Source organism: Tenrec ecaudatus, chromosome 15, assembly GCF_050624435.1.
Source record: "Tenrec ecaudatus isolate mTenEca1 chromosome 15, mTenEca1.hap1, whole genome shotgun sequence".
NCBI lineage: Eukaryota > Metazoa > Chordata > Mammalia > Afrosoricida > Tenrecidae > Tenrec > Tenrec ecaudatus.
In genome coordinates, this window is record NC_134544.1 from 3,993,526 (window position 1) to 4,019,225 (window position 25,700).

The following is a 25,700-nucleotide window of genomic DNA, read 5'->3' on the forward strand; positions in this document are numbered from 1 at the left end:
TATGAGTGGGACTGGCACCGGAAGGTCAGCAGCTGGAAGCCATCACCAGTGAGAGTAGTGATACCATGAGGGTATGGGGAAGGAGGGGGGAGAAAGGAAGGCCCGATCGCAATGATTGATGTACAACCCTGTGTTAGTTTGGGTCAACTGGGGAAACAAATCCACAGAGACTCATATGAATAAGAGAGAGTTTTATATAAAGGGTAAGTACACATTAAGAAAGCATCCCAACCCAGTGCTGTCCAAGCCCACAATTCCAACATTAGCTCATATGTCCAACACCAATCCACAAAGTCCTCCTCCATCTCACAAAACACATGTAGTGATGCCAACTGCAGGAGGAAAGCCGAGTTGGTGAATGTGTAAACATCTCAGCGCTGGCAGGGGTCTCTACATGGCTGCTCCAGTACCTGGGGATGCATCGGGGTAGGTCCATGTGATTTCTCCTCAGGGATGTCTCCCAGGAAGTGAGCCTTGCCAACTGAAGCAGGGAACTGGCTAAGGTAGCTGCACCCTGGTCCAAGCATCAGAGAGCAAGAGACCTGAGAACTAGAAAGGCGAGGTTCACCAAGCCATTTATTCCTCCACCCTTCAGTCAATCCCACATGTGTTTATTGGCCAGGCAGGCACAATAAACCTTAACTATCTTAGACTCCCACCCCCCGGGGGGCGATGAGCAACAGAAACGTGGGTGAAGGGAGACAGCAAACCGTGTAAAACAGGAAAATAAAAACAATGTATAAATTGTCAAGGGTTCATGTGGGTGGGAGGGGAAGAAAGAGGAGCTGGTACGAAGGGCTCGAGTAGAAAGATAATGTTGAGGAAATGATTATGGCAACCTACGTGCGACTGATGAACGTGTAAGAGCCCCCCATGAAATGCTTTATTGAAATAAATAAAGTTTCAGAACAGGGTGGTGGTGAGGGTTGTAGGTGTCCCTGCGGGCCATTAAGGGTGATTTGACTGCATCCATCTCATCAGCGTGTAACACACAGCGTCTGTGAATGTTGCTGCTGTGCTCTTCGGTGCCCTCCAGTAGGTTCTGGCCCACAGCAATCTGATGCCCAGCAGAAGGGAACGCGGCTGCCTGGCACGCCTGGCACCGTGCTCACCGCGGTGCTTATGTCCAAGCCCATTGCTGCAGCCGTGGCATCAATCCATCTTCTCAGGCGCCTTCCCCGCCCCCCACACCTTTTCTTTTTTCTTTTTGCTGCATCTCTGTTTTACCAAGTGTGATGTCCTTCTCCGGGGACTAGTCTCTCCTGACCACACGTCCAAAGTCTGGGGGATGGACGCAGTCTCGCCGTCCTGGCGTCTCAGGAGCACACCGGCTGCGCTTCTTCCAGGGCTGGTTGCCTTGTTGTTTGGTGGCCCATGGTCTCTTCAGCATCCACGGTAGTTCATAGCCATTGACTCGCCTCCGTGGCAGAGAGTCTGGAGTTTGGCAGGGTTGTTTTTTTTTAGCAACCTGTTTGTAGAGCCGTGAAATGCATTTGTTTTTTTCTTCATCGAATCAAGTTCTTTACAGTGTTCTGACTTTACTTGCCAGATCCCTAAAGAAATTGGAGGAGGGTTTTGTCTTGTTTAGGTTTTTAAGGAATGCAGTGATGGTGATGGATGCTTGGAAGTCCACTCTCAGACAGACGGTCAGCTCCCCTCTGGGATGAGAGTCCGGCAAGTAGACCTACTGCCGGCCCCCACACGCAGTCTGCTCGCTGCAGCGCTAGGCCAGCTAGTCTTAAACCTGGCATTTCAAGAACCAACGCTAAGATAGAACACAGCTGAAGACAAATGTTCTCTGCTCTGTTTTTATTTGGAATATGAAGAATCACACTTTTAATAAACCTATAAGTTCTTCACCATTAATGTGAATTAAATAATGAATGTATAAAGACGGCACTGATTTGTTTACATACTCTCAGCTGTAGAGAGATTACATTCTTTTTTTGGTGGTGGTGGTTGTTTATACCATCAGATCCAATCAAGCCAAAGAAGCCGGTTAACTAAGATGATTAATGACTGGGACACAGCTTTAAATTTAGCATGTGTTGTTGATGTCAGGGTTGATTAGTCGTCTATCTAAAGTGACGCTATTAAAAGCGTGGGGCAATTTAGATGTAGTTAGTCAGCGAGTCAACTTCCACTGGGGCGAGGGAGATGCTGCCGGGTGCTTTGTGGTACTGGGTGTACAGAGGTAGGAAGAGAATCGTCACTGATGGGACGGGAGGAGAGCCGTGTGTAGGAGGGGCTGGCTGGGTGGCAGCCATCACAGCAAAGGTAACAACAAAAAACCAACCTCACTGCCTTGGAGTGAATTGTGATTCAGTGACTCTATTGGGCAAGGTAGAATCGTGAGTTTCCAAGACTGTAACTCTTACTGGAGTAGGAAGCCCCATCTTTCTCCCGAGGTTCAGCTGGAACTGCTGACCTGTTGGATCACAGCCCAGCACGTCACTGCGGCATGCCCAGGGATCCTTTCAGCCAAGGTGAGGGAACGCGAGAGTCCCCAGCTTTGCACCAGGCCTCCAGGCCGCGTGGCGTCGGGTATGAACACTGCCCATCTCCGTGTCAGCGCTCCTCAAGAGGCAGAAGAACAAGTGGAGGCAGGAGTCAGAGATCCCTCCTGGAGCATGCTTTCCTAACCGCCTCAACCCGGACTCCACAGGGAACTAGCCCTAGCCACTGGTCCAGCCAACCTGGAGAGGGGTTCTTTGTGGAGATTGCCTTAGCACGTTAGCAGCAGAAAGCAAATGGATGTGATTATGCCAATCGAGCTGCCAGGGGAGAACTGACTTAACTGAAGGATTGCCCTCCTGTGCTTGAAAGTTAAAACAAACGAAAAACACTGCCTTTGAGTTGATTCTGACTCTGCCCCCCCAACCCCCCACCAAAGAAACAGTAACATAGGATAGGGTAGCGTTGCAGCTGCGGGTTTCTAAAACTGTAAATTATCTTTCTCCCAAGGAGCACCTGGTGGCTTTAAACTACTGACATTGCCGTTAGCAGCCCATTGCATAACCACCATGCCACGAGGCAGCCTCATCTTTCTGCTACTGTATGGCTGGTGGGTTTGAACCACCGATCTTGCAGTGAGCAGCCCAACGCCTACAGCCCAGTTCCCCAGCACTCCCAGGACTGCGTGCTTGAAGGCTAGGCTGAGTCCAGTCCTGGGGCTACTGGAGACATCAAAGTACGACTGAGCAGTCACTGTAGAAAGGGGTGTGTGTGTGGTGGTTCATTCTATGTATCCACTTGCCTCCTTTGTGGTGCCCAGTCAAGTTGTTTAATCAAACACATATCTAGATGGTACAGAGACATTATGTGCATGTGATTAACATTTAGATCAATTGAATCTAAATTAAGGAGATTTCCCTGGCTGATGTCAGGGCGTCTCATCTAGTCAGGCGAAGGCCTTTAAGAACAAACGACAGCATTCGCGAGAAAGGATTCCGTCCATCCTAAGGGAATCCCCCTAAGAGTTTGCAGCCTAAGCCTCTCCGACAGTCTCAAGCCCAAACAGCTACAGAAGCCAGTGCCTTACAATCAATCCCTCCCTCGCTGCTTCTACTTCTCTGGAGATCCCTAGGGCGGTGTGCAGAGCACATGGAAACATCCCCAAGGTCTGACTTTTAAAAGTGTTTTATTATTGGCCCCACTGTCTCCAGACATTGTTAGTGTGTGTGGAGGGCAGGAGCGGGAGGCCTGAGGAAAAGCACTAATCTTCTGAGGGACAAACTCTAGGTCTCCAGGCAGCTGGGAGGGGGTTCAGTGGCTGGCTCAGAGTTGGAAGGTTTGGTTCCATCATCACTCATGCAGTGTAGCCAGCTCTAGGAAGAAGGCAGCAAATACTTTGGATCCCTCTATGTAGTTCCACCTAACACAAGAAAGAAGGAAGGAAATTGTGTTATTTCCATGGGGATGATGGAACGCAGGATCATCATCAAGATAATGGGTTCTCTAGGACCATCGACTATAAAATAAATCCGTTTTACTCGGGCTCCCACTGCTGGTGGGGAGTGGGTACCCCGCCCAGTGCTGCCCTTCTTCTCACTCTTCTGGGAAGTTGGGGAGATGCAATAGTCTGCCAAGAACGTAGTATCCCAAGCAGACTGATTCTGGTAAGCCAACTACATGGAGTGTGATATACCAAATACACTGCTGTGATATACCATCTACACGGAGTGTAATGTACCAAATACACTGAGTGTGATATACCATCTACACGGAGTGTGACATACCAAGTACACTGAGTGTGATATACCATCTACACGGAGTGTAATGTACCAAATACACTGAGTGTGATATACCATCTACACGGAGTGTGACATACCAAGTACACTGAGTGTGATATACCATCTACACGGAGTGTAATGTACCAAATACACTGAGTGTGATATACCAAGTACACTGATGTGATATACCAAGTACACGGAGTGTGATATACCAAGTACATTGAGTGTGATATACCAAGTACATTGAGTGTGATATACCAAGTACACTGAGTGTGATATACCAAGTACACTGAGTGAGATATACCATCTACACGGAGTGTAATGTACCAAATACACTGAGTGTGATATACCAAGTACACTGATGTGATATACCAACTACATGGAGTGTGATATACCAAGCAGACTGAGTGTGGTATGCCAAGTACACGGAGGGTGATATACTAAGCAGACTGAGTATGGTATCCCAAATACACTGATGTGATTTACCAAGCAGACTGAATCTAGGATACTAAGCAGATTGAGTATAGTACACCAAGCATTCCCAGGTATCCCTCCTGTAGGATATTATGCTGCATTCCCATGTCAGCTAAATGGGGATCCCCAGTGTGGAGGCTCTGGGGTGGGGTGGTGAGGAGCTACCCCCATGGATCAGCTCACCTGTTGATTTTCTCGTTCTGGGAGTGTTCTCCATCATCAACGGCCCCCAGGGGAAACATCATCACACTCTTTTGGAGGACATCCTGAAATATTTTGGCAACTGGGATGGTTGACCCATCCCGGATCATATCAGGCTCTGTCCCAAACACTGAAAGACAGGAAAGAGAGGAGCTGGAAGCAGGCAGAGACAGGATGACCTGGCTGCATCAGGGTGGCAGGTGCTCGCTGTCTTGCTTGTCTGCCTTTCGCTCCTCCTCTTGGGATACGTCACAGCAAAGCCAAGCTCCTGACATGGTGCAATTTGTAGTCTAGAAAGGCAACAGGAAGAATGCACGATTGCCTTTGTGGTGGAGTGAAGTGTCCAGATAAGGCTCCTCTGCCCCGTCCCTTTGAGAGAAAATGAGGCTTTCTACTCCCCTAAGAGTGTCTGTCTGGAAACCCACGGGGGCAATCCTCTGTCCTGCAGGGTCACTGTGAGTCAGAATTGATTCAATGGCAGTGAGTTGGGGTTTAGTCACATCCCTGCATCTCCCAGCAAATGAATGGCTGGAGCTATGCAACGAGGGTGTGTGTAACACTCCGAGTGGGGATCAGACCAGTTCAGATCTCACTCTCTTGACTATACGGATGAGCAGGAGAAGAGAGAAAGCCCAGGACCATCAGAAGAAGAGCGCATTCCAGATTTCTGTCAGGTGGGGAGCCTGAGACCAGAGGCACCAGGGACTGGGCCACAGAGACCATGGGACAGAGCAGAGGAGCAGCGAGCAGACTGAGGCAGAGCTGCAGGTGGGCTTCCTGGCCCTAGGAGGCAGAGGCCAAGGGATCACAAGGTTCAGAAGCTGAGGTGGGAGACTTGCCTGCTGCCTGAGGAGAGAGGTTGCTGTAGTCAGATGCCTTTATCTTTACTATTTTCCAATCTTGACTATGGTCACCTGTTGACTTCCCTAGCAAACCCCCTTAACTGTGAGGACTGCCTGTGAGTTCTGTGCGGCCGCTGCAATGAGCTATTGAAGCCAGCAGAGAGAGTGTGGGGGCAGGGCGGGATGGTGGGAATCACAGGTAAAGAAGGGGGGGGCATGAGGTCTGGCTGACTGCTGCCTCGTGGCCATCGGGAGGCCAGAGGAGGGCACATATGGCCCCCCATGCCATGCACTGCAGCCTGCTTTACAGTGGCCTGCCTTCTTTTTTTTAATTAATCATTTTATTGGGGGCTCTTACAAATCTTACGACAACCTCTCATTCAATTACATTAAGCACACTTGTACATATGTTGCCATCAACATTTCCAAAACATTTTTCTACTTGAGCCCTTGGTATCAGCTCCTCTTTTCCCCCTTCCTCCCCCACCCTCCCACCCTTGTGAATCCTTGATCAATTATATATTATTTCATATTTTATACTGTCCATTGTCTCCCTTCACCCAAATTTCTGTCACTCATCCCCCTGGGGGGTAAGATATATATCCAACCTTGTGATAGGTTCCCCCCTTCTCCCCCATTCCCCCGCCCCCTATCCTCATGGTATTGCTACTCCCACTATTGTTCCCGAGAGTTTCATTTGTCCTGAATTCCATGTGTCGAGAGCTTTTATCTGTACCGATGTGTGTAAGGTAGACTGAGTCATGAGTGGAGGGAAAGAAGCATTCAGAAACTAGAGGAATGACGTGTGTGTTGGTGGTGCTATACTGCACCCTGGTTGTCCCTTGCTTGTAACCCTTCAGGGGGGGGGTGTCCAACTGTCTCCACTCCAACCCCCCCTCATTCACATTGATATAATTGTTTGTTTGGGATTTTTTGATACCTGATCCCGTTGACACCTCATGATCGCACAGGCTGGTGTGCTTCTTCCATGTGGGCTTATTTGCTTCCCTGCTAGATGGTTGCTTGTTTAATTTCAAGCCTTTAAGACCCCAGTTGCTACATCTTTTGATAGCCGGGCACCATCCACTTTACCACCTTTGCTAATGCACCCATTTTATCTTCTTGTCGGAAAGGTGATTATCAAAGAGTGCCAGGTGATTAGAACAAAGTGTTCTTGTGTTTAGGCCAGGGAGACCTTGATGAGGCCCAAAGTCCGTCCGCTATCTTAATACTTAACATATAAATATATGTACATTGGCCTCTATCCCTTTCATTAAAAATTAATATATTTGCATGTATACATGCCTATGGCTATACCTCTATAAATAGCTTTTCCTTCCTACTGCTTTCCTCTACCTCCTTTCACCTTCCTCCTGTCCCACTATCATGCTCACCCTCCAAGGGGCTCTCAGTAATTCCTCTTGGATACATTGCACTTGATCACACCAAGTCTCCTCACCATCATTTTTAGATCTTTTATTGTTCCCGCATCCCCAAGTTTGTTGGCTCCCGCTCTCCCACCCCGCCCCATCCTCTCCCATGTCCCCTGGGACTGACCCATTGTTTTTTTCCTAGGATTTTTTGTCCTGCTTCTCTTATGTAGCTAGACATAGAGCCGAAAGGAAAAACACAACTGATAGATAGTTCCAGGTCTGTCTGCTGACCCGTCGGAGTGTTTTCCAATTAAAAAACTATTTTTAACGAATCTTATTTTGAACTCGTTAGACTTACAGAAAAGTTTCAAAAACAGCACAGAGCCCATTCCACTCTCAGCCTTCTCTGCTCCCTACTAACCACGGACTGCACAGCAAACAAGAAGCAGTAAACATGGGTGTGATCTTGCTGGCTAAACTCTGGATCTTACTTGTCTCTTTACAAATGTCCTTCCCCCACTCTAGAGTCTAGCCCTGACTCACAACTTCCCTTGTGTTAGTACTTTTCCTGAATCCCATCTAGTCCATAGCATCAGCCGACTGACTTAGTTCTCGAGTGCTCCAGGAGCAGAAACGTCACATGCTGGTGATACTAACTAACAACGGGACTCTCTCCTGACTTTGGAGGCTCAGAATTCCGAGTGCCAGCTCTAGGGCAAGGCACGTTCTCTCCCCGTTGGGAAGGTGGAAGGTCCTGATCTCCTTCCAACATCTGTAGACCCAACATTCCTCGGAGATCTGTGTTTGGGCATCAAGCTCCCCATGGATCTAGGAGGTTATCAGCGCAGAGCCCCTGGTCTGAAGGATGTGTTCTTTGTTCTTGGTGATAGTCAGAACATGACCCTGAAGATCATATCCTGTCTCATTGCTGTCGCAGAAGTGAGAACCTACAACACCAGGTCAGCATTTCACCCTCACCAGACCCTCCATGGGAGGAAGATGAAGTTTCTGATCTGGTGCAGATGGGCAGCTTTGGAAACCCACAGGGGTAGTTGTCTCTGTTCAGTAGGATCACTGTGAGTCAGAATTGACTCGATGACAGTGAGGATTGTTACATCAAATCACAGAATGGAGGAGAATTGCCCAACACTGAGACTCATGGCCTGGAGGCTCAGTTCTGAGGGACCCAGCCCCATCTGTGACATTGCTCACAACCTTGGCATTCCAGAGGAGAAAGGAGAGGAGGAGTGGCATGGAGAAGCTGTTCTAGCCCGTGGGAGGAACTGCCATCGCCAGAACCCTGATTGGACTTCTAGCCTGTGACTGTGGCACAATGAAGGCCTTGTGATATGTGTCACGGGATCCTGGGGAAAGGCAGACGTCTCTTTATCCTCTGAGCACATCCTCCGCTTTCTGGCAGGGCTTTGACCCCATTCACAATGGCTCTGTCATCGCATGGTGAGCAAGAGCCCCCGCATGGGTTGCATAGCTGCGAAATCTGTTCCCTGCGGCAGCCGGACCCCAGTAGGAAGCAAATACGGGTAAGTGGTGCACTGCTAACTGCAAGGTGAGTGGTTCAAACCCACCAGCGCTCTGAAGGAGGCAGAAGAGGCTGTCTGCTCCTGTAAAGAAAAAGGGTCTTGGAGACCCCGTGGAGGAGTTCTGTGCTGTGCTCCAGAGTCCCGTGGCGTCGGAATTGACTCGAGGGCAGTGGGGAGGAAGCAAACAGCTGAGTTCCCCCCAGAGACAGGAACACACAGCTCTGGATACGTGTTGCTCCCCCAAGTCTTGTCTCTGTGCCACCCCAGGGCGTCAGGAGCAGGTATGGAGACTGCGCTCAAATTCTTAGAGATGCAGGTTGTGAGTCTCCTGCTGGACCAGCCAAGGAGGCGGGTATCCCTGCTCCCTGCCCCTGGCAGCCAGCTTATCCTGTTCCAGAGGGGATGTCAGGGGAAATGTCTCCAAGGGCAGGGAAGCCATGGCCCTGACACTTAGGGGTGTGGGCACCTTGATCTCTTCCTACGGGGAGGGTTGGGTTAGATGGTGTCTATGCAGGCCCTGAACTAGCCTGACTCAGACAGAACCAATGTCGGGGAGCAGTGGCTATCCCGGCCCACTGTCTTCTCTGTCTGAGCCTGCCAGATACCAGCCAGGGACAGGCTGTGTTTTAGCTGACCAGTCAGGACATGCTGTGCGCACACAGGTTTCTGTGAACAGGGATGGGGAGAGTGCTCAAAACGACTGAGCATCATGTCCATCGTCACCACCATCACTGGCAGCACTTGAGGAAAACATCGGCCTAGCAAGCGTGGTGTTTGTTTTGAATGTTTACAACAGTGCAGTAACAAGGACACCCTAAGATCCCACCTGTTCGGATGGCCCTCCTGGCAGCCACATACTGGTTATCTTTGATATCTGCAACCCACGGCGCTATCCCCAGCACCATGGACACCGCCATCCGGTTAGAACTGTTTCTCCGGGAAAAGACGTCTTCAAGATGCCGCTTCACCTGCAGGTCATGTGTTCAACAGAGAGAGGTCATTTCTGGATCCAAGCAGCAGTAGGCCATTCTTCATCAGGAAACCGTGGTCCCAGCCTGACTGAGGTGGGCGGGCCTTAGGGTGCTCCCCCTCACCCATCCTGCAGAGCACTCTAGGAGGGGGAAGCTGGGTGTTTCATTCACTTGGATTCTAATTTCTGGAAACCTAAGTCAAGGTCAGCTGGTGAGAGGTGGGTCATTTGGATCACAGGTTCCTGAATGCATTCCACCTACCACCCCATTTGCAAGAAAAATAAATTAATCAGCCCCCCACCTCCACACCGGCAATGCTAAACTTTTTTTAAAAATTCCAAACATTTGTACCATAGCCCATCATCCAGGATAAAGCATAGATGTCTGCTTTTGCAGCCCCCTGGATTGTTCCAGGGGCCCCCAGCAGGTGGTATCACCCATTTGGGGAAACACTGGTTTAGCTCGGTCCCCCATCCCCCTGCCCCCACCCTCCACCCACCCCCCAAAAAACACCGCCATCATTAAACTGTTTGGAATGGCAGCATTTGAAGCGGTTTCCTAGAATACGAGGGGGTACCCAAAAAACCCCAAAACTGCACTGGATGGAGCAGAGCTTTTATAGTAAGCATTTTCCCCACTAGGCGAGCATTTGGCAACTTGCTGTGAGCTAGTGCACCCAGTGGCATCACCTGGGAAGTTTCTGGTCACAGTGCATTTTTCTGTAACAGCCATTTTACACAGCCCTCATATTTTGTGATGGCTGTTTTAAGAGAACAGTGTGTGGCTGTGAAATTTTGATTCAGGGAAAGATGCCACAGAATCTCTTGTAATATTGAACACAGCTCACAAGGGCAGCATTATGGGAAAAACTCAGGTGTACTAGTGGTTTTCTCATTTCAAAAAAGTTGAAATGTTGATTTATGACAATCCTCATCCTGGACATCTATCAACTTCCTGAACAGACAAAAATGTCAGCTCGTAGTGCATTTGGAGTTCACTCCACCAGGTCAGACTGTTCAACACGCTTTCTCTGTAGAGGCTCTGAAAAGATTGCATAACAGTGTGTGACCAAGAAGGCCTGGTTTGTGGCAGATGGGGGACTGGTTTTGCCACCAGAACAATACACCTGCTCATGCAGCTATCTCAGTGTGCCAGTTTTTGGCAAAACCCAGCATGCCTCTCTTGCCCCACGCACCTGACTCATCCGACCTCGCACTATGCGACTTCTTGTCTCGTGAATGCAGAGGGAGAAGAAAGGACAGTGATTTGATGAAGCAGAAGAGGAAAAGATAAAAATGAGGAAGGTGCTATGCTGTCAGCCACCCAAACAGATGGGTCTTTAAAGTGTTTCCAAGAATGGAATCGCAGATTTGACAAATGTGTTAAGTGTAAAGGAGAGTATTTGAAGATGATAAGGTTGTTTTGTAAAAAAAAAATACATAGCTTTGAAAATTTTCCATTTTTGTGTGTGTATGGGGTACCCCCTTGTATTCTACTATGCAGATATCTGGGGATGAGTCTTCCTAGCACCTGGGTACTCGGGCAGGCACCAGCCCTGGCTGTGGGACCAGGCTCACCTTCACTGCCACCATTAAGTTCAAACCCATTCCCGGCACTTTGCTCCCAAGGCTACTGGTCTGGGGACACTTGTGGTGGAAGAAGTGAAACTTCGATGCTAACATAGGAAGCCCCACCCCACTCTCAGAAATGCCACAGGACAGCACCTACCGGACAACACCCACAGGCACACAGTGGACACCTGTTACCTGTTTCTCCACCGTGGATGCGTTCATGTGAGGGACCAGGCGGATGGAGAACTTGCCCACCACCTGGCCGGGGATGACGGTTTTGGCTCCAGCCTCATCGAAGGCGCCCTCAATCCCATGAATAGACAGAGATGGGTATCGCCACAGGTGCATGAGGACTGCCTCCTAGGGGAGAGAGACGTCTGAGGAGGACTTCACAAAGCTGAAAGTCCGGGCGATATCTGAGACACCCTTCGGGACACATGGGTCCTCTCAGGTCCCTGGACCAGTGACGTTGGTGTAGACCGTTCCTGTATCCTCGGCCGACTCACTCTGCCCAAGCGCCTCGCTGCAGAGGAAGCCCAAGCCTGAGCCCAGTCATCTGCATCCATGACGAGCAAAGACCCTTGGGTTCTGTGACAAGTTTCTATCCTGACCACTGTCATGATCTGCGTGTCTTAAAGGCACCACTGCATTGTTCTCCAGCACTCAGAGGGCTCCGTGCACGTTTGGACCTGCTAACTTTGGGGGAGGGTGGCCAGAGAACATGGCAGAGGGCAGAGATGGGCTCCCGTGACTTCACTCCCCTTCCTGTCCAGGTGGACAGCCCCTCTTAGCATCCCTACATGTATACATACACACACACATGCACGCACACACCACACACATACACACATATCACACACACCAACATATACACACAAATACACCACACAAATCCACACATGCATGCACACTAACACACTCACCTACAAACACACACCCCTGCATGCACACACATATATACACACATAGCACACTCACCGCACACAAATACACACACACCAACATATTCACATACATACACGCCACACACAAACATACATCAGGAGCCAGTGTAGCTAACAAACCCCTTGGCTCACACTGACTGCATGGAGTCAAGGGGGACTCATAGTGACCCTGTGGGACAGGGTAGAACTCCCCTATGAGGTTCTGAGACTGCAACTATACAAGAGAGTAAGCCTGTCTTTTCCCAGCAGACTGGCTGCTGGTTGTCAACGGGTGACATGTGGTTACTAGCCCCACAAGGACCCAGCACCCTCCCTCCCTCCCTGCTGTCCATCCGATGTTCACACATAGCAAGCCTCTAGCACAGGGTAGAACTGCTCTGTGAGCTTCTCAGATCGTAACTGTGGATGTGAGTGAGAAGCCCCATCTTTCACCCTTGGAGCGTCTGCTGGTCTCAAACTGCCAACCCTGTGGATTGCTGCCCAACACGTAACCATGAGACCCACAGGGCCGCAGAACCCCACAGCAAGCCAGCATTAAAAGAGAGGAGATGTAAAATGAAGGAAAAAACAAAACTTTCAGTATGCCCAGCCCTGAAGCTGCTTGACCAAAACCAGGTGGCCGTGGAGCGGATTCTGAGTGGTGTGTCAGGTCTGTGCTCTGGGGGCTGTCACAGGAGAAGGCCAGGCCTTTCTTCCAAGCTGCCTGTGGGTAGATGGCAGCCCCAACCTCAAGGTTAGGGGGTGGGCTCCTCCCCGTGAGTGCTACCCACTTGGAGAGAATTCAACGTCTTGGGAGGAGCTTGCCAAGGCGGTGATGCAGCTCCCACTACAGCCAGCCCCCAGAGCCCTTGGGTTATCCGTACAGACAAACGACTAACAGTCTGGGAGCAGGCCAGCGGCCCAGCCTACTGGGGACAGGCAGGCAGGCATGGGAGATGGTCTTCTCAGAAGCGCGGGTGCAGAAGCACTAATGACCACCCGGCAGGCAGGTCTGCCACCAGGGTCTGTGGACCCCAGAGAAGCCACCAGAAGAGGTGTGAACTTAGTATGTGCCTGGGACTCAGCGTGTCTTCCAGGACGCTCAGAGATCAGATGGTAAACCCGACCCTGGAAGAGCTCTCTCTATCTCATCACCCGTCTTTTCCGGACCGTACCTTGGTGTCAAACAGAAACCTCTCGACCTGGGTACTATTCCGGTACTCTCCGAGGTCCAGATCGATGGCTGAGTACATGGCTCGCTCCTCTTCAGTGACGGGGGACACACTGTCGTAGATGCCGGGGACCAAGATCTGACCGGAAGAGTCCACCAGGCTCCCTGCAGGCAGAGGAGAGAGCTGCGTGTCTGAGGTCTCTGACATGCTTCTCAGTGTCCTCAGTACTTTCCCGTCCTGAGCTGGGCATGTCCCCGTGTGGCTGGGCTGAGCTCGGGGTTAACCATGTGGGGCCCACACCTGTCTGCTGCTCTGCGAAGGGGAGGGGCGAAGGCAACTTGGGGCTCCTAATGCTGCCCCCTCTCTCCTCCAGTCAGATCCTGGTCCCAGGTACCTCCGACAGTTGTGGGTGTCCATCAAGTTCTAACTAGGGGGCAATACCACGACCATGTGCAGGCTCACCATGAAGAACGCCTGTGTCACACGTGCACAGATGTAAGGTCTATTTCTATCTGGGGGGGAGGTGATACCACCTGGATGGTACCTGTGTGGAGGTACGGGTGGAGTCCAACCTGTCGGTCAGGTGGTAGGCTGGTGATGCTCCTTGGGGTGTGGCCTTTTTATAAGACAGACACCGGGAACATCTGTCCTCCCCTTGGGCCTTCCTCTTTGTTAGGGTTCTGGGTCTGCCTTATGTGTGGCCCTGTCCCTGGGAGCTGTCTGCGCCCCGCCAAACTCCCACCATCCTCGGATCCGTGTACTCTGCCCCCGCCGACCTGGGGTCTCCCTGCTTCCCACATCACCTTCCTGCGTCAACAGCGTGAAGCTACAGGAGTCTGGAGACGGTGCTGTGTTGCTGAAGGAACTGCAACAAGTGCTCTTTAGGCACGCACGCGTGCACGCATGCACAAACACACACGCATGCACACACACGTGCACACACGCACGCACACGTGCATGCACACACACACACACACATGCACACACACGCTATGTCTGGTCAGAGACCAAAGCATGATGGTCGCCACTTTGGGGCGGAAAGATGGGGCCATCTTTGACTCTGACCTTCTGCACCGCTACTTTGGAAACCAAGGGAATAGGGACACCCTGTGTCAGGTGACCCTGCTGGCCGGTCACCTGCGTCAGGCTATAAGCCGAGTGATGAGAAGCCTACCGAGGAGAGCGACCAGGTCAGCCATCGGCTCGTGGAGGATGCCCCCGAAGGTTCCCGAGTGGAAATCCTGGTCTCTGCACTTCACCTGCGGAGAGGAGAGACAGTCGGTCCTGTGTGCTCGGCACTTCCCCTCCCGAGGTGGCCCAGGCTGCTGCTCCCCATTTCTCAGCTGAACAAGGTACAATCTCTAACCTTGCTGCACAAGCCCTGCCCCACGGCTCTCTCCCAAGGCCATAGGATGTGGCTTCCTTGCCGGCTGTTCTGACACCGCCAGGCTCCTGGCCGCCTTCCTGAGGTCTGGGCAGGCAGCTAGCCCTTGGCCATACCCCATATCATTGATCTCCCCGCTTCAGGGAAATGCCCCTTCCCTTGTTTATTTGGTAGCCTGCTTTGGGCTCCAATCATTCCCAAAACTATGATAAACACAGATTACTACAGATAGATAGATAGATAGATAGATAGATAGATAGATAGATAGATAGATAGATAAAAATATATAAAAGCACATACATTATCAAAACATATTAAAAGCCACGTTTTATGGTTGAAAAGGGACTACACTTTTTCTTTTTTGTTGTAAACTGGCTGGGGAGTGTGTGGGTGGGGGCTACATTTCAGACCATTGATTCTGGCCCCAACAGTTCATCCACCACATTCTCTCCCCCCACCACCTCCGATTTCTCCACCCCACCCTCCTCCGTGGCCCTTCATCCTCCCTTCCACCCAAGTGCACACCTGTCAGCCTCTAGTCCTCGGCGTGGCTTCCCCACCTTGGCAACCTCCAAAGTCTGTCCCCTTCGGTATGCAGGATCCCTTTGTCCTGGCTTTGACCCTTCTAGGGCGGGTCTCCTACATTGCGAGTCCTGTTGTGATTGACTGACTTCACCTTCTCCAGGCCCATCGACGGCCCACGGTGCTGTGTCGGCTCATCACTGTCTTTGAGGATAAACAGTAAGTAGTCCAGTGTGTGTACGCACTGGGTTTCTTTATCCATTCGTCTGCCCATGGGCATGGGGGCTGTGTCCAGCCTCCTGCTGCTGCTGTGGACAGCGCTGTGATGCACGCCGTGGTGCCCGGGTCTGCGCCACGGCCCTCACTTCTGAAGGGTACGTACCCCGCTGGCACTGCTGCAGCTTAGGGATCTCTGTTCCCGGCTGGCTGAGGTCTCCCCATGTCACTCTCCACACAATGTAGGAAACTTTGTCTCCAGTCTTTTCTTGCCTGCAGGACAGGTCAATTTGCTATGTTTCTTTTAATTGTATCGTTTCCTCCTCTCACCTCTGAAATTTAACCTTTGGCTTTTTCTCTCTCTTCAAGATTCATCCCTTAGGTCTGTCCTTTTACCGGAATGTGGGTTGCTTCCGTAATATCGCACTCGGATGAGCTTCCAGCATCTTTCAAAGTCAGTAGCTCTAGAATGAAACTCAGCATCTTTCTCTACAATCCCTCCTTCCCCGGGCCATTCGGCACGGATCTGTCGGCGTGTCGTCCTGGTGGCTTGTACATTGCTGCGATCCTGGAAGTGATATCACTGTATTTCTGATGCCAACGGGATGACCAGTGCTGGACAGAGGACAGCAGTGCTCCCTCCACTTCTGGAAAACTGAGCCCCAGAAAACCTGATGAGCGTGGAGCATTGTCTGACCTGGTGCTGGAAGGGGATCTCCTTAGGGGGGGCCACTCAAAAGTGACAGACCCGTGACAAGGCGTACACAGGGGCTGCACTGTGGAGCGTGAGGAGGGCACAGAATCAGTGTGAGTTGGAACCCACTCCCAAAAGCAAGGCAGGTTTCCCATTGACAAAGCAAGGAGAAATCCCAAGCTGTCCCGTGGATTCACTTGTTTTCTTTCCTATCCAGTCACTCCCTGTTGTCATCCATCATTAATATCCTGCTAGATCAGTGCTTCTCAACCCTTTCACAGGGGCCCCCTGATTCACAACAGTAGCAAAATGACAGTGATAAAGTAGCAACAAAAATAATTTTATGGTGGCGGGTCACCACCCCATGAGGAACTGTATGAAAGAGTCACAGCATGAGGAAGGTTGAGAACCACTGTGCTAGATGAATCTTCCATCCATCCACTTTCTTCTTTTATTAAAAAAATCATTTTGTTGGGGGCTCTTACTGCTCTTATCACCATCCATCCATCCATCCATTGTGTCCAGCACATTTGTACATAGGTTGCCATCATCATTTTGCCAACATTTTATTTATACTTGAGCCTCATCCATCCACTTTCATGTAAGATTTTAATTGTATCAGGTCACACTCATAAATTAAGCATGCTAGTGTGCTTACACCTTCAAAGACCGCTTTATCTGATCCAAACTCTCAAGCTGCCTCCTTCCTGGCTCTCCATTCATGTTGCCAAACCCCATTCTTGGGCCTCCCTGAGACAGTCTGTCCCTTCGCCCTGAATGGATGCTCACACCGGCCATCCTCCTGCCTTCACTGGTCAGCATCCTGAGTCTCATTTCCCTGCCTCTACCATCACATGCATCGGGAAAACCAACATCTTGCAGTAACCTCGCCTTGGGTCCAGTCCGAACACAGCCTCCTCTGTTTCTGGGAGAACCTCAATTCATGATCACTCCCACCTCTGCCTCCCCTAGGTCATTCTGCACAACTGAAAACATCGAGCCACGTGGACAGAAGACCCTTCATATTGGCTGACTCCGATCAAGCCTGATCCCTTTCCTCACTCATTCCCCATGGCAACCCCTCTAAGCAGTCATTCTGCTGCAGAAGAACTTACTTTCTGTTCTCCAACTCCAAACGGCATCTGCCCCACATAGTGTGGTCCACTCCAGCAGGGGATCTTCTGTGAGTGGCCAAACAGTGGTGGGAGAATAGGACAGAGAGCCACTTCTTAATTCTGGCCACAGCCTTGATAGAATGGAGGGAAGTTTCAGTTGGGCTGTGGCCTTCTTGTAGGACACTGACTGCGTGCAGAGGCTAGCTCACCTCTACTGCTGGATCAGATGCTGTGTCTGATTTTGTCAATATTCTGCTATATTGCCTCGATCCCAGGAGCCATCCGCAGACTGCCAACCTGGATTCATTCAGCTCTGCATCCACCAGTGTGCGCTCTTCCTGCTTTGTTTCCAGATTCCTGTCCGTAGCCCCTGCAGCTGCAGGAGTCAGGAGAATCCTCCAGCTTTGACCCACAGACTCACACTGGACAGGATTTACCCACTTCTACACCTGGCGAGCCATCTCTTGACCTAAGTCTCTTCTGTAGACATGTCCAGACAAGCGTCTCTGGTTCTGCTTCCCTGGAGAACCCAGCCAGATACGCATTTACTATCGTCAGTCCAGATCCACTCCCACGGAGCCCGTTCCTCCTCAGAGGGACCCTGTAGGACCGAGGAGAATTGCCCCACAGGGTTCCTAAGGCTGCAATCATTACAGAAGTGGACGGTCCCATCTGCCCCCATGGCGCGACGGACGGGTTCCAACCAATGACATTTGTGTTAGCAGCTGAGTGCTTAATCACTGACACACCACCCCCCGACTGCCATCCAGCGGGTTGTGTGTGTACAGAGTGAGCTGCATCCCCCTGGGTTTTCAAAGTCCAGACACTTCAGGAAAGAGCCTCAGTGGTCTTGATTTAAGGGCTGGGGAAGGTCTCAGCTGCTCGAGAGAGAAAGAGGAGGCTGTCTGCTCTCTTAGAGATTTTCTGTTAGGCTGAGTTGACTGGAGAGAGAGAGTGTAAGAGAGACCTTTATATCACCGGAAATCACCCCAGTCCAGTCCAACTCAAGTGCAGAAGTCCGATACTGGTCCATAACAAGTCCCTGCTCAGACTTAGGCAGCCACATGCAATGAAGCAAAGTGCAGGGAGATCCCAGGCCAGTGGGTGCAGAGCCCTGTGGATCCAATGGCAGTGGCCGCATCACAGGCCACCACAGGGCTATTGCAGGTGTCGGCGTGGCTCGCCAAGAGGAAAGTAAAGGCAGACAGAGAGGCAGGTAGGTTCCCAGGACCCGCATTATGAGAAGGCCACGCCTACTAGGAGGTACCATCAGGCTGTGACCTGACTGAGAGACTCCACCCCTACGCTGATACCTTCAAATTGATGCGAAATTATGCAACTACCACAGATTTAATCTCAGAAGCTCTAGGGCGCAATTCCTTAGTCCTGGGAAAAGTCTTTCTCGGCAGCTGGAAGTTCCTAGAAGGCAGGTCCATCGGGTCTGTTCTGGGCCCAGGATGCGGTGCAATGAGACTTGTGGAGCAAAACGCAAGAGGACTGCCCACTGTTCCCACCTTTCATCTCACCAATGCCGCCTGGTGCATGTGGGGGTGTTGCTGAGATGCCCAGGCATATCTGCTGGGCACTGCCATCTGGCAGCAGATGGGGTGGCAGGGGTGGGCTAGGATCTTTCACTCTGCCCAATTTTCCATGAGTGAACAGAGGGTGTGGTTGAAGAGCAAGGACTCTCCAATTCCAGGTGGCAGGCTGCCACACAGTGTCAGCACTGACGGAGAGGGCCACAGCATCACACTGGGGCCAGGTCTCTCACCTAGGGACAACCACAGCCCTGGAATGGCAAGCAGTATGCCCCCTTCAGGACCAGGATATCGAGGCTCCCGGACTAACAGGCCCAAACCAGGACCCAGGACTCAGCAGGTCTCCATGAGGTTGGCATCCCATTTCCTGGCCCCTCACTCATGTTCTTGGGCCTCCTGCCACTGAGGCTTGAGTGCAGCCACCCCCTCCTCGGGCCACCCTCTGTAACCTTCCCATTCCTGTTGCCTGCCCCCAGGCTCGGTGTGACCTGTCCAGTGGACACCAATGCATGACGTCCCCAAGGGCCAGGGTCAAGCCGAGCTGCCCAGGGTTTCAGTGGCGGATGCAGCAGAAGCAGGTTGCCAGGCCTTTCTTCCGTGATGCCTCAGGGTGGACTTGAATCTCCAACCTTGACTCGGAGCTCCCTTTTAGGGTGACAATGGCTGTGCTGAATGAAGTGTTGCCTCGCATGAAGAGTACCTCCATACTCCCCCTGGGGCCCCGGTCAGCACCAGCACAGGGTTGGACCATTACCGGCAGACCCGTGTGCTGCCCAGGCATTGTCAACTGGTCCCGAGGTCCCCCTTGTTGGTGCTCACGAGCATTTATGTAGGTCTTCAGCTGAATGCCAAAGAGGTTTTTGTAGGGTAGCAGCCGGGTGGGGGGAGTTTAGTCCTCCTGTGAAGCCCAAACAGCTGCCAAGAACAGTGGCATTTAGCTGAGTGGATAGACGCCTGCTGTACACCAGCCTTAGAATACCCAGTCCCCCCGCAGGAAGCAAGGAGGGGCCAATGGTATCCAGCCAGATGGAACCCATTTAATGATTGCTTTGTCATTTAAAAAACCAACTCCACGCACTTATGCAATCTCCTACCAATCGGTGTAACCACTATCGACATGTCAACTCCAGTCTAGGAACAATTACCTACATGTCAACCAATCACTGCATGAGTGCCTTGTATTTTCTGGTACCAACTCCCGGACTGTCTCTTCCCTGGCTCTCCAGCTCAGAATCCTGTGGTCTTTTGATGCCCACTTTGTGAATTGTCTGGCCTCTCCATTACAATCCGGTGGATCCACTTCAACCAGACCCTGTGGTTCAGTTTCTGCTATAGAGCGCATTAGCTATCTGTACCCCAAAGGCTCCTGGGAGTCGTTCCTCGCCCCCCATCACCCCAGCAGAATGATCAGTCCATGGAAACACACAGATGCATGTGCCCTTGAAAAGGGCTTCCCCCATTCCTTCCCAAGACCCCTGCTTTGGAACTACGGCTCCCCGCACCCCGCCGGGTGGCAATACCTCCACAGTGAAGTAGCTGTTGCCCCGGGTGCCGTAGGTGAGCGCGGGCTTCCTCCTGCTTAGCCACAGGTTGTCAGAGATGACGATGTGGTCCACGCTGGAGAAGAAGCGGTCCTTCTCTCTTCGCAGGACCCCCTCCAGTGCAATGGAGCCAGCTTCCTCCATGCCTTCGAGGAAGAACTTCACGTTCACGGGAAGGTCCTGGGAGGGACGGCAGGCCAAGCTTTCATCAGCCCGCTGCCCACACCTGCCCAGCCACCTGCTAACGAGGGCCGCCTGGGTGTGGGGAGCATGCTGCTTCCCCCAGGAGGCAGACAGAGAAATCAAGGAGCAGGGGACAGGGGGGTTGTTGGGGGGGGTGATTAGTCCTCTCGACAGTGAAACACACAGTTGATGAAATGTAAGCCACCCCCCACTACAGTACAATACAACATGTGACCATTGTTCTCCTTTCACAGGGTGGTGAGGGTATTAGCCTCTGGTGCACACAGGTCACCAGGCTTTTCCTCCTAGTCTGGCTCCCTCTGAAAGTTCCCTGGAAGTCTGTGCCGCCTCTAAGCCACACACAAGTTCCCGGACAGGTGGCTAGTGGCTGAGCAGCAAGCACATGGGTCAAGAACTGAACTGGGTATCCTAAAGGGAAGGGAAGCCTTCTGTCACCACCGAGGCCTTCAACCCACTAACACGAGGCTGGCGAGTCAGTTCCGACCCATAGTTACCCTGCAGGGCAGCATAGGAGGCTGTAACTCTTTATGGGAGCAGACTTCAGAACAGGTGTGCGGGAGGCCCATGCCCTGCCCTTCCTTCCTCCTTGAACTTTGGTGCACACACACACCCCACATCACACCTATTCTCAGGTGCTATTTGAGAGCGCTGACCAATAGTGCTGGACTGAGTCTTCCCCACTAGGCTTTCAGGTAAACACCGTGAGCCCTCGATCACAGAGGAGGAAGGGCAAGCTCAGAGAGCCTGTCTCTCCAATCTTCTTAGGTTCCATTTGTGATTATCTAACTTTGGGGTTTAAAATTCAAAAAGTTAATTTTGGCTTTATACTCAGTTAACCTAGGAACTTACTTATAAAGGTTCCTTTATGCCTCTGTGAGAAAGAACGAGGGGCAGGGAGAGAGATTGAGGAATGGAGTGAGAGAGGGGCAGAGGTATGGGCGGGGTGAGAGCAGGAGCCACGAGGCCCTGTGAAATATTCAGGGTTTATTTCATGCTCAGGAAGATGACCACTCTGCAGGGGTTGCCGGGGTCCAGCCAGACTGTGTGCCAGCGTTTGACAGGCATTCTAATTACAAAGATAGAGCAGCTGAGTCCAGAATCATTAAATCTTCCATCCTTGGCTTGCGTCTCTGACGATAAACCTGTCTCGAATTGCCAGGATGGCAGACAGGGCCAACAGGCTGCCGGCTGGCCAACACCGCCTTCTCCTGCAGCCAGGATGGTCGGGAGACTGTTGGGGGTGTGGCAGATATAATTTCCCTCTTGGCTAAAAGGTCTTTGCTGTCCAGGTCTTTGTTGGGGGCCATCTGGGCTCCTAGCAGGGCCTCTTTAAGTGGTTCCTCAATTGCCCCAAGCCTCACTCTCGTGTTCTGTAGAATGGGCATAACTGGAATCAAGCGACTCCCAAACCTGTTGCCAATGGAGCCTGTTCCCACTGACGATGATCTTATCGAGGTTTCCCGAGATTGCAGTATCACGGGAGCATGCGGCCCTATCTTTCTCCCGAGAACCCAAGCTCTGTGGTTGGCAGCCCCAAACCTCACACAGTGCCCCCGGGCTCCTGTGTAATGAGAATACACTCATTGCCATGGAGATGATTCTGATGCACGGTGGCCCTGCGGGACCAAGAGCTGCCCTGTGGGTTTCTGAGATTGACACGCTTTGTGGGTGGGAAGTTCCACCTGTCTCCTGTGGACCGGCTGGTGGCTCGAACTGCTGACCTCGTGCCTAACAGCCCAATGCGTGACCAACCGTGCCCCCAGCGCTCCTGTTCATTGTCACACAGAATGCACCCCTCAAATGAGTAAAGGTCACACGCAGCTTAAAACTTGGGGCTCAGTAAGCCACCCAAAGTTCCTTATCCCCACCTCACCCCCACCCCCACCCCCACCCTGTAGCACAGCTGGCCACCCACCTGCTCAAGAGCTACAAACGCGCTCACAGCGTTGATCCACGCCAGAACGGGGCCTTTGTTGTCCGTAGCTCCTCGTCCGTAAAGTTTTCCTTTACAAATGGGAAGAGTTTTCAGAAGGGCACCAGGCCGGGGGTGACTGCTTTCGCGGGGCCTGATGTGTCCCGGGCGCCAGCCTGGCCTGGGGTGGTCTTACTTCTCACATGTAAAGGCAGCTGCCATCAGCTAGCAAAAGTCACCTGAAACAGGCCTTCGAGGTGACTAGCTATCTCTTGCAGGTTCATGGGGACCATCTGGTGGGGGCAGCAAGTCCCTCCAGGGCAGCTCCGGCAAGCGTCTCTTCCCTCCTTCCCCTGACAAAGCTCAAAGGGCCCCCGTGTTCTCGGGAAGGAAATCTCAGGACCTTCAGGAAAGGCTTCTCACACCTGCAGCCCTGCCTGGGGAGTCAGTTCACCCAGGGACACGCACGGGCCCGATGCCCTTCACCTGTGAAACGACCTCATTGACCAGAGGGGCTTCCCAAGGCTGGAGCCAGGATTACAGCCCCTTGTCCACCTGACAGACAGGTGTGACCCCTTGTCCAGAGAAGCACACCCTGGCCATACCCCTCACTGACCGTCCACCTCCGTCAGTGTATATGGCTCTGTCAGCCACCCATCCTCCTTGGCAGCAGGCTGGACATCCAAGTGGCCATAAAAGCACACGGTAGGCTTCTGGGGGTCATTCCCCAGCTCGGCCAGGATGATGGGAGGAATTGGGAGGCTCTGACCATCAGGAAGCTGCGAGAGAGGGGAGAAAGGAAGGAGATATCCAGGCCTGGCTTGACCGTCCTGCCACACCTGAGTGAAGCGTATGTGGTTCTCTGGGCCCCCGTTTTGCTCACCAGGAGCTGCAGGGCATTTCAAACTTATTGCCCCCCTCCCCCAAAGGCAACTGGGCAATCTTGTCCACGAGAATGTGGCTCTCAGGGGGAGCCAGGTCAGATGGCTTGGGAACCCCTCCACCTGGGCAGGAGACATCAGCCTAGGGGTTCAGACCTTCAAAGGGAGGCTCTGAGTAAGGCGCCTTTGAGATGTATTTACATGTAAGGAAAGCGGTGCTTGGGACAGGCCTGCCCCTGCAGTGCAGAGGGAGGGGTGCAGATTATGTGGGACTTGCCACCTTCCTAGGCTCCTGACAACATCCCAGAGATCTCCCTGACCAGAGACAGCTCCCACAGCCACCTGGAGTGCAGGAGAACCCTCATCCTCAGGCCTTATCCTGAATCCAGCAGCCTTGTTGATTAAAGACCCAGGGGCATACCCACCGAGGCCCAGCCCAGAGGGGCCTCCTTTCTGGGCAAGCTGCTCCCCCAACCCTCATCCCCAGCAGCAGTGACCTGTTGAGCACCCATGTCCACAGTGTCCACGGTGGCTCCTAGGCGCCGGAGCTTGTCTGCCGACATGTCCATCATCCTGCAGATTTCCTGTCGGAGCCGGGGCAGCGGCTGGACAGAGTCACTCTCCACGGCCACCCAGTCCTTCAGCGTCTACAGGAGAGGCAGCAGGTGGGGGGGGGCAACACTGAGCAGGGTGGGTGTAAGCACTCAGAGCGCAGGTTGGGGGACACCAGGCATTTGACATAGGGTGGGGTCCACACTTCTGCTTTTCTCCCTGCCTGTGCCCCAGCCTGCCCTTCCCGCACCCCGTGAGTATGCAGACAGAGGCTTCCCAAGGAGGCAACAGTGATACAGCCTTCTGTGGGCGGACCACCCCAGGCTGCAGAGATGAGCTGTTTCACAGGGCTCTCAAGGTCATGACCTTGAGGACAGGGGTCACCAGGCCTCTGGGCACATTCATAGGACCAGCCTTGGAGACCGTTTGCACCTCCCTGGCCTCCAGAATCAGGCATGTAGATGTAGGGGTGTGTGTACACACACACACACACACACACACACACACACACACACACACACATACATGTATACTTTCACTCTCTCTCTGTCTCTCCCTCCCTCCCTCTGTGAATGAAGGACAGAGCAGAGGAGGGGGAGGAGGAGGTCAAGGTCAGGGGCACATGTTGCCTGAAGTAGCAGGTGCTAGCCCTGCCCTGGTATGTGGAACCCCTGGTTCTGCTGCTCTATGACAGACCAGATGCCAGGCAGTAACCTGGGGGTAGAGGTGGGGCTGGCTCTAGGGCAGCAGTTCTCAACCTGTGGATCACGACCCCTTTGTGGGGTTCAACGACAGGGTCACCCGATTCATGACAGTAGCAAAATTACAGTGATGAAGTAGCAACTAAAATAATTTATGATGGGAGTACTTTAGGAAGGTTGAGAGCCACTGCCCTAGGAGGAAGGTGCCCTTTAGCCAGAAGGGGACCCTCTGACAGTCCTGGGCCAGCATGAGCTCAGTGAGGTGGATGGTCAGCCCTGGACCTGTGTCCTCCTTTACAGGAGTGGTGGCTAACAGGCCAGCTCACAGAGCCCCACCCAGGCTCCATCAGAGTGCATCCTCCTACAGGCTGAGTGGAGGGACTGAGCTGGCAGTGGAGGGATTGGGCAGTAGTCAGGCGCCCACAGCCCCGGCTCGCTTCCCCACCTGCACGAATTCTTCCTGGTGTGCCTCGATGTGCCGGGACACCTGGTCCAGCTGGTCCAAGCGCGACTCAGGAGATGAGAACATGCCTCCCTCCAGCAGCAACAGCAGGGCAAATGCAGAGGAGGCCTGTGGGTGGGTGGGGCCAGAGGTCAGCCCTCACCAGCAGCTCCCAGGGCCCAATCACCCTGGGCCACTTCTTCCCCTGAAACTGGTGTTCAAAGTCAGGGCGCCTTTTTAGCAAAGGACAAGTATGTCTTCAAACAACGTTTGCCCGTGGTTTCCCCCAAGGCCAGCTTTGCCGGCAGCCTGCTCCCACTGTGGCAGGGCTCTCCAGGCATGCTCTGCTTCAGGGACAGGTCTGGGAGAGAAGGTCAGGTCCGGGACCTCTGTGCTGGGAGTACTATATGAGCAGAAAACCCAGAAGGAGAGCCCACAGCGCTGCCCTGTGGTGCTCTGAGTGGAAAAGGAGGGGAAGCCAGAGTCTGGGGCGCTGCCAGGTGAGCGGAGCTGAGCAACCACAGTGAGGGGAGGGGAGGGCGTGTGTGTTCCAGGGAGGCTTGTCGAAGGCAAAAAGGCTAATGGTTTGAGATGTGAACCACAGCTAACTCACAATGAAAAGTTAGACTACATGAATAAAGGGCGTGGGAAGGAGGCTGTGCAGACGGAATGAGCCACCTGAGTGAGCGCTGGCAGTC

General features: G+C 52.5%; 1 protein-coding gene across 1 annotated transcript; it reads right to left on the reverse strand.

Moving 5' to 3' along the window:
- Positions 1–3,804: 3,804 nt before the first annotated feature.
- CNDP1 (carnosine dipeptidase 1) lies at positions 3,805–25,089 on the reverse strand. Its single transcript, XM_075533202.1, has 11 exons — positions 25,006–25,089; positions 23,805–23,954; positions 23,043–23,205; positions 22,430–22,518; positions 20,290–20,490; positions 14,475–14,559; positions 13,304–13,464; positions 11,401–11,565; positions 9,490–9,631; positions 4,890–5,037; positions 3,805–3,874 (listed from the first exon to the last, which is right to left on the reverse strand). The coding sequence occupies exons 1-11, from the start codon at positions 25,087–25,089 to the stop codon at positions 3,805–3,807; spliced, it is 1,458 nt and encodes a 485-aa protein (XP_075389317.1).
- Positions 25,090–25,700: the final 611 nt, after the last annotated feature.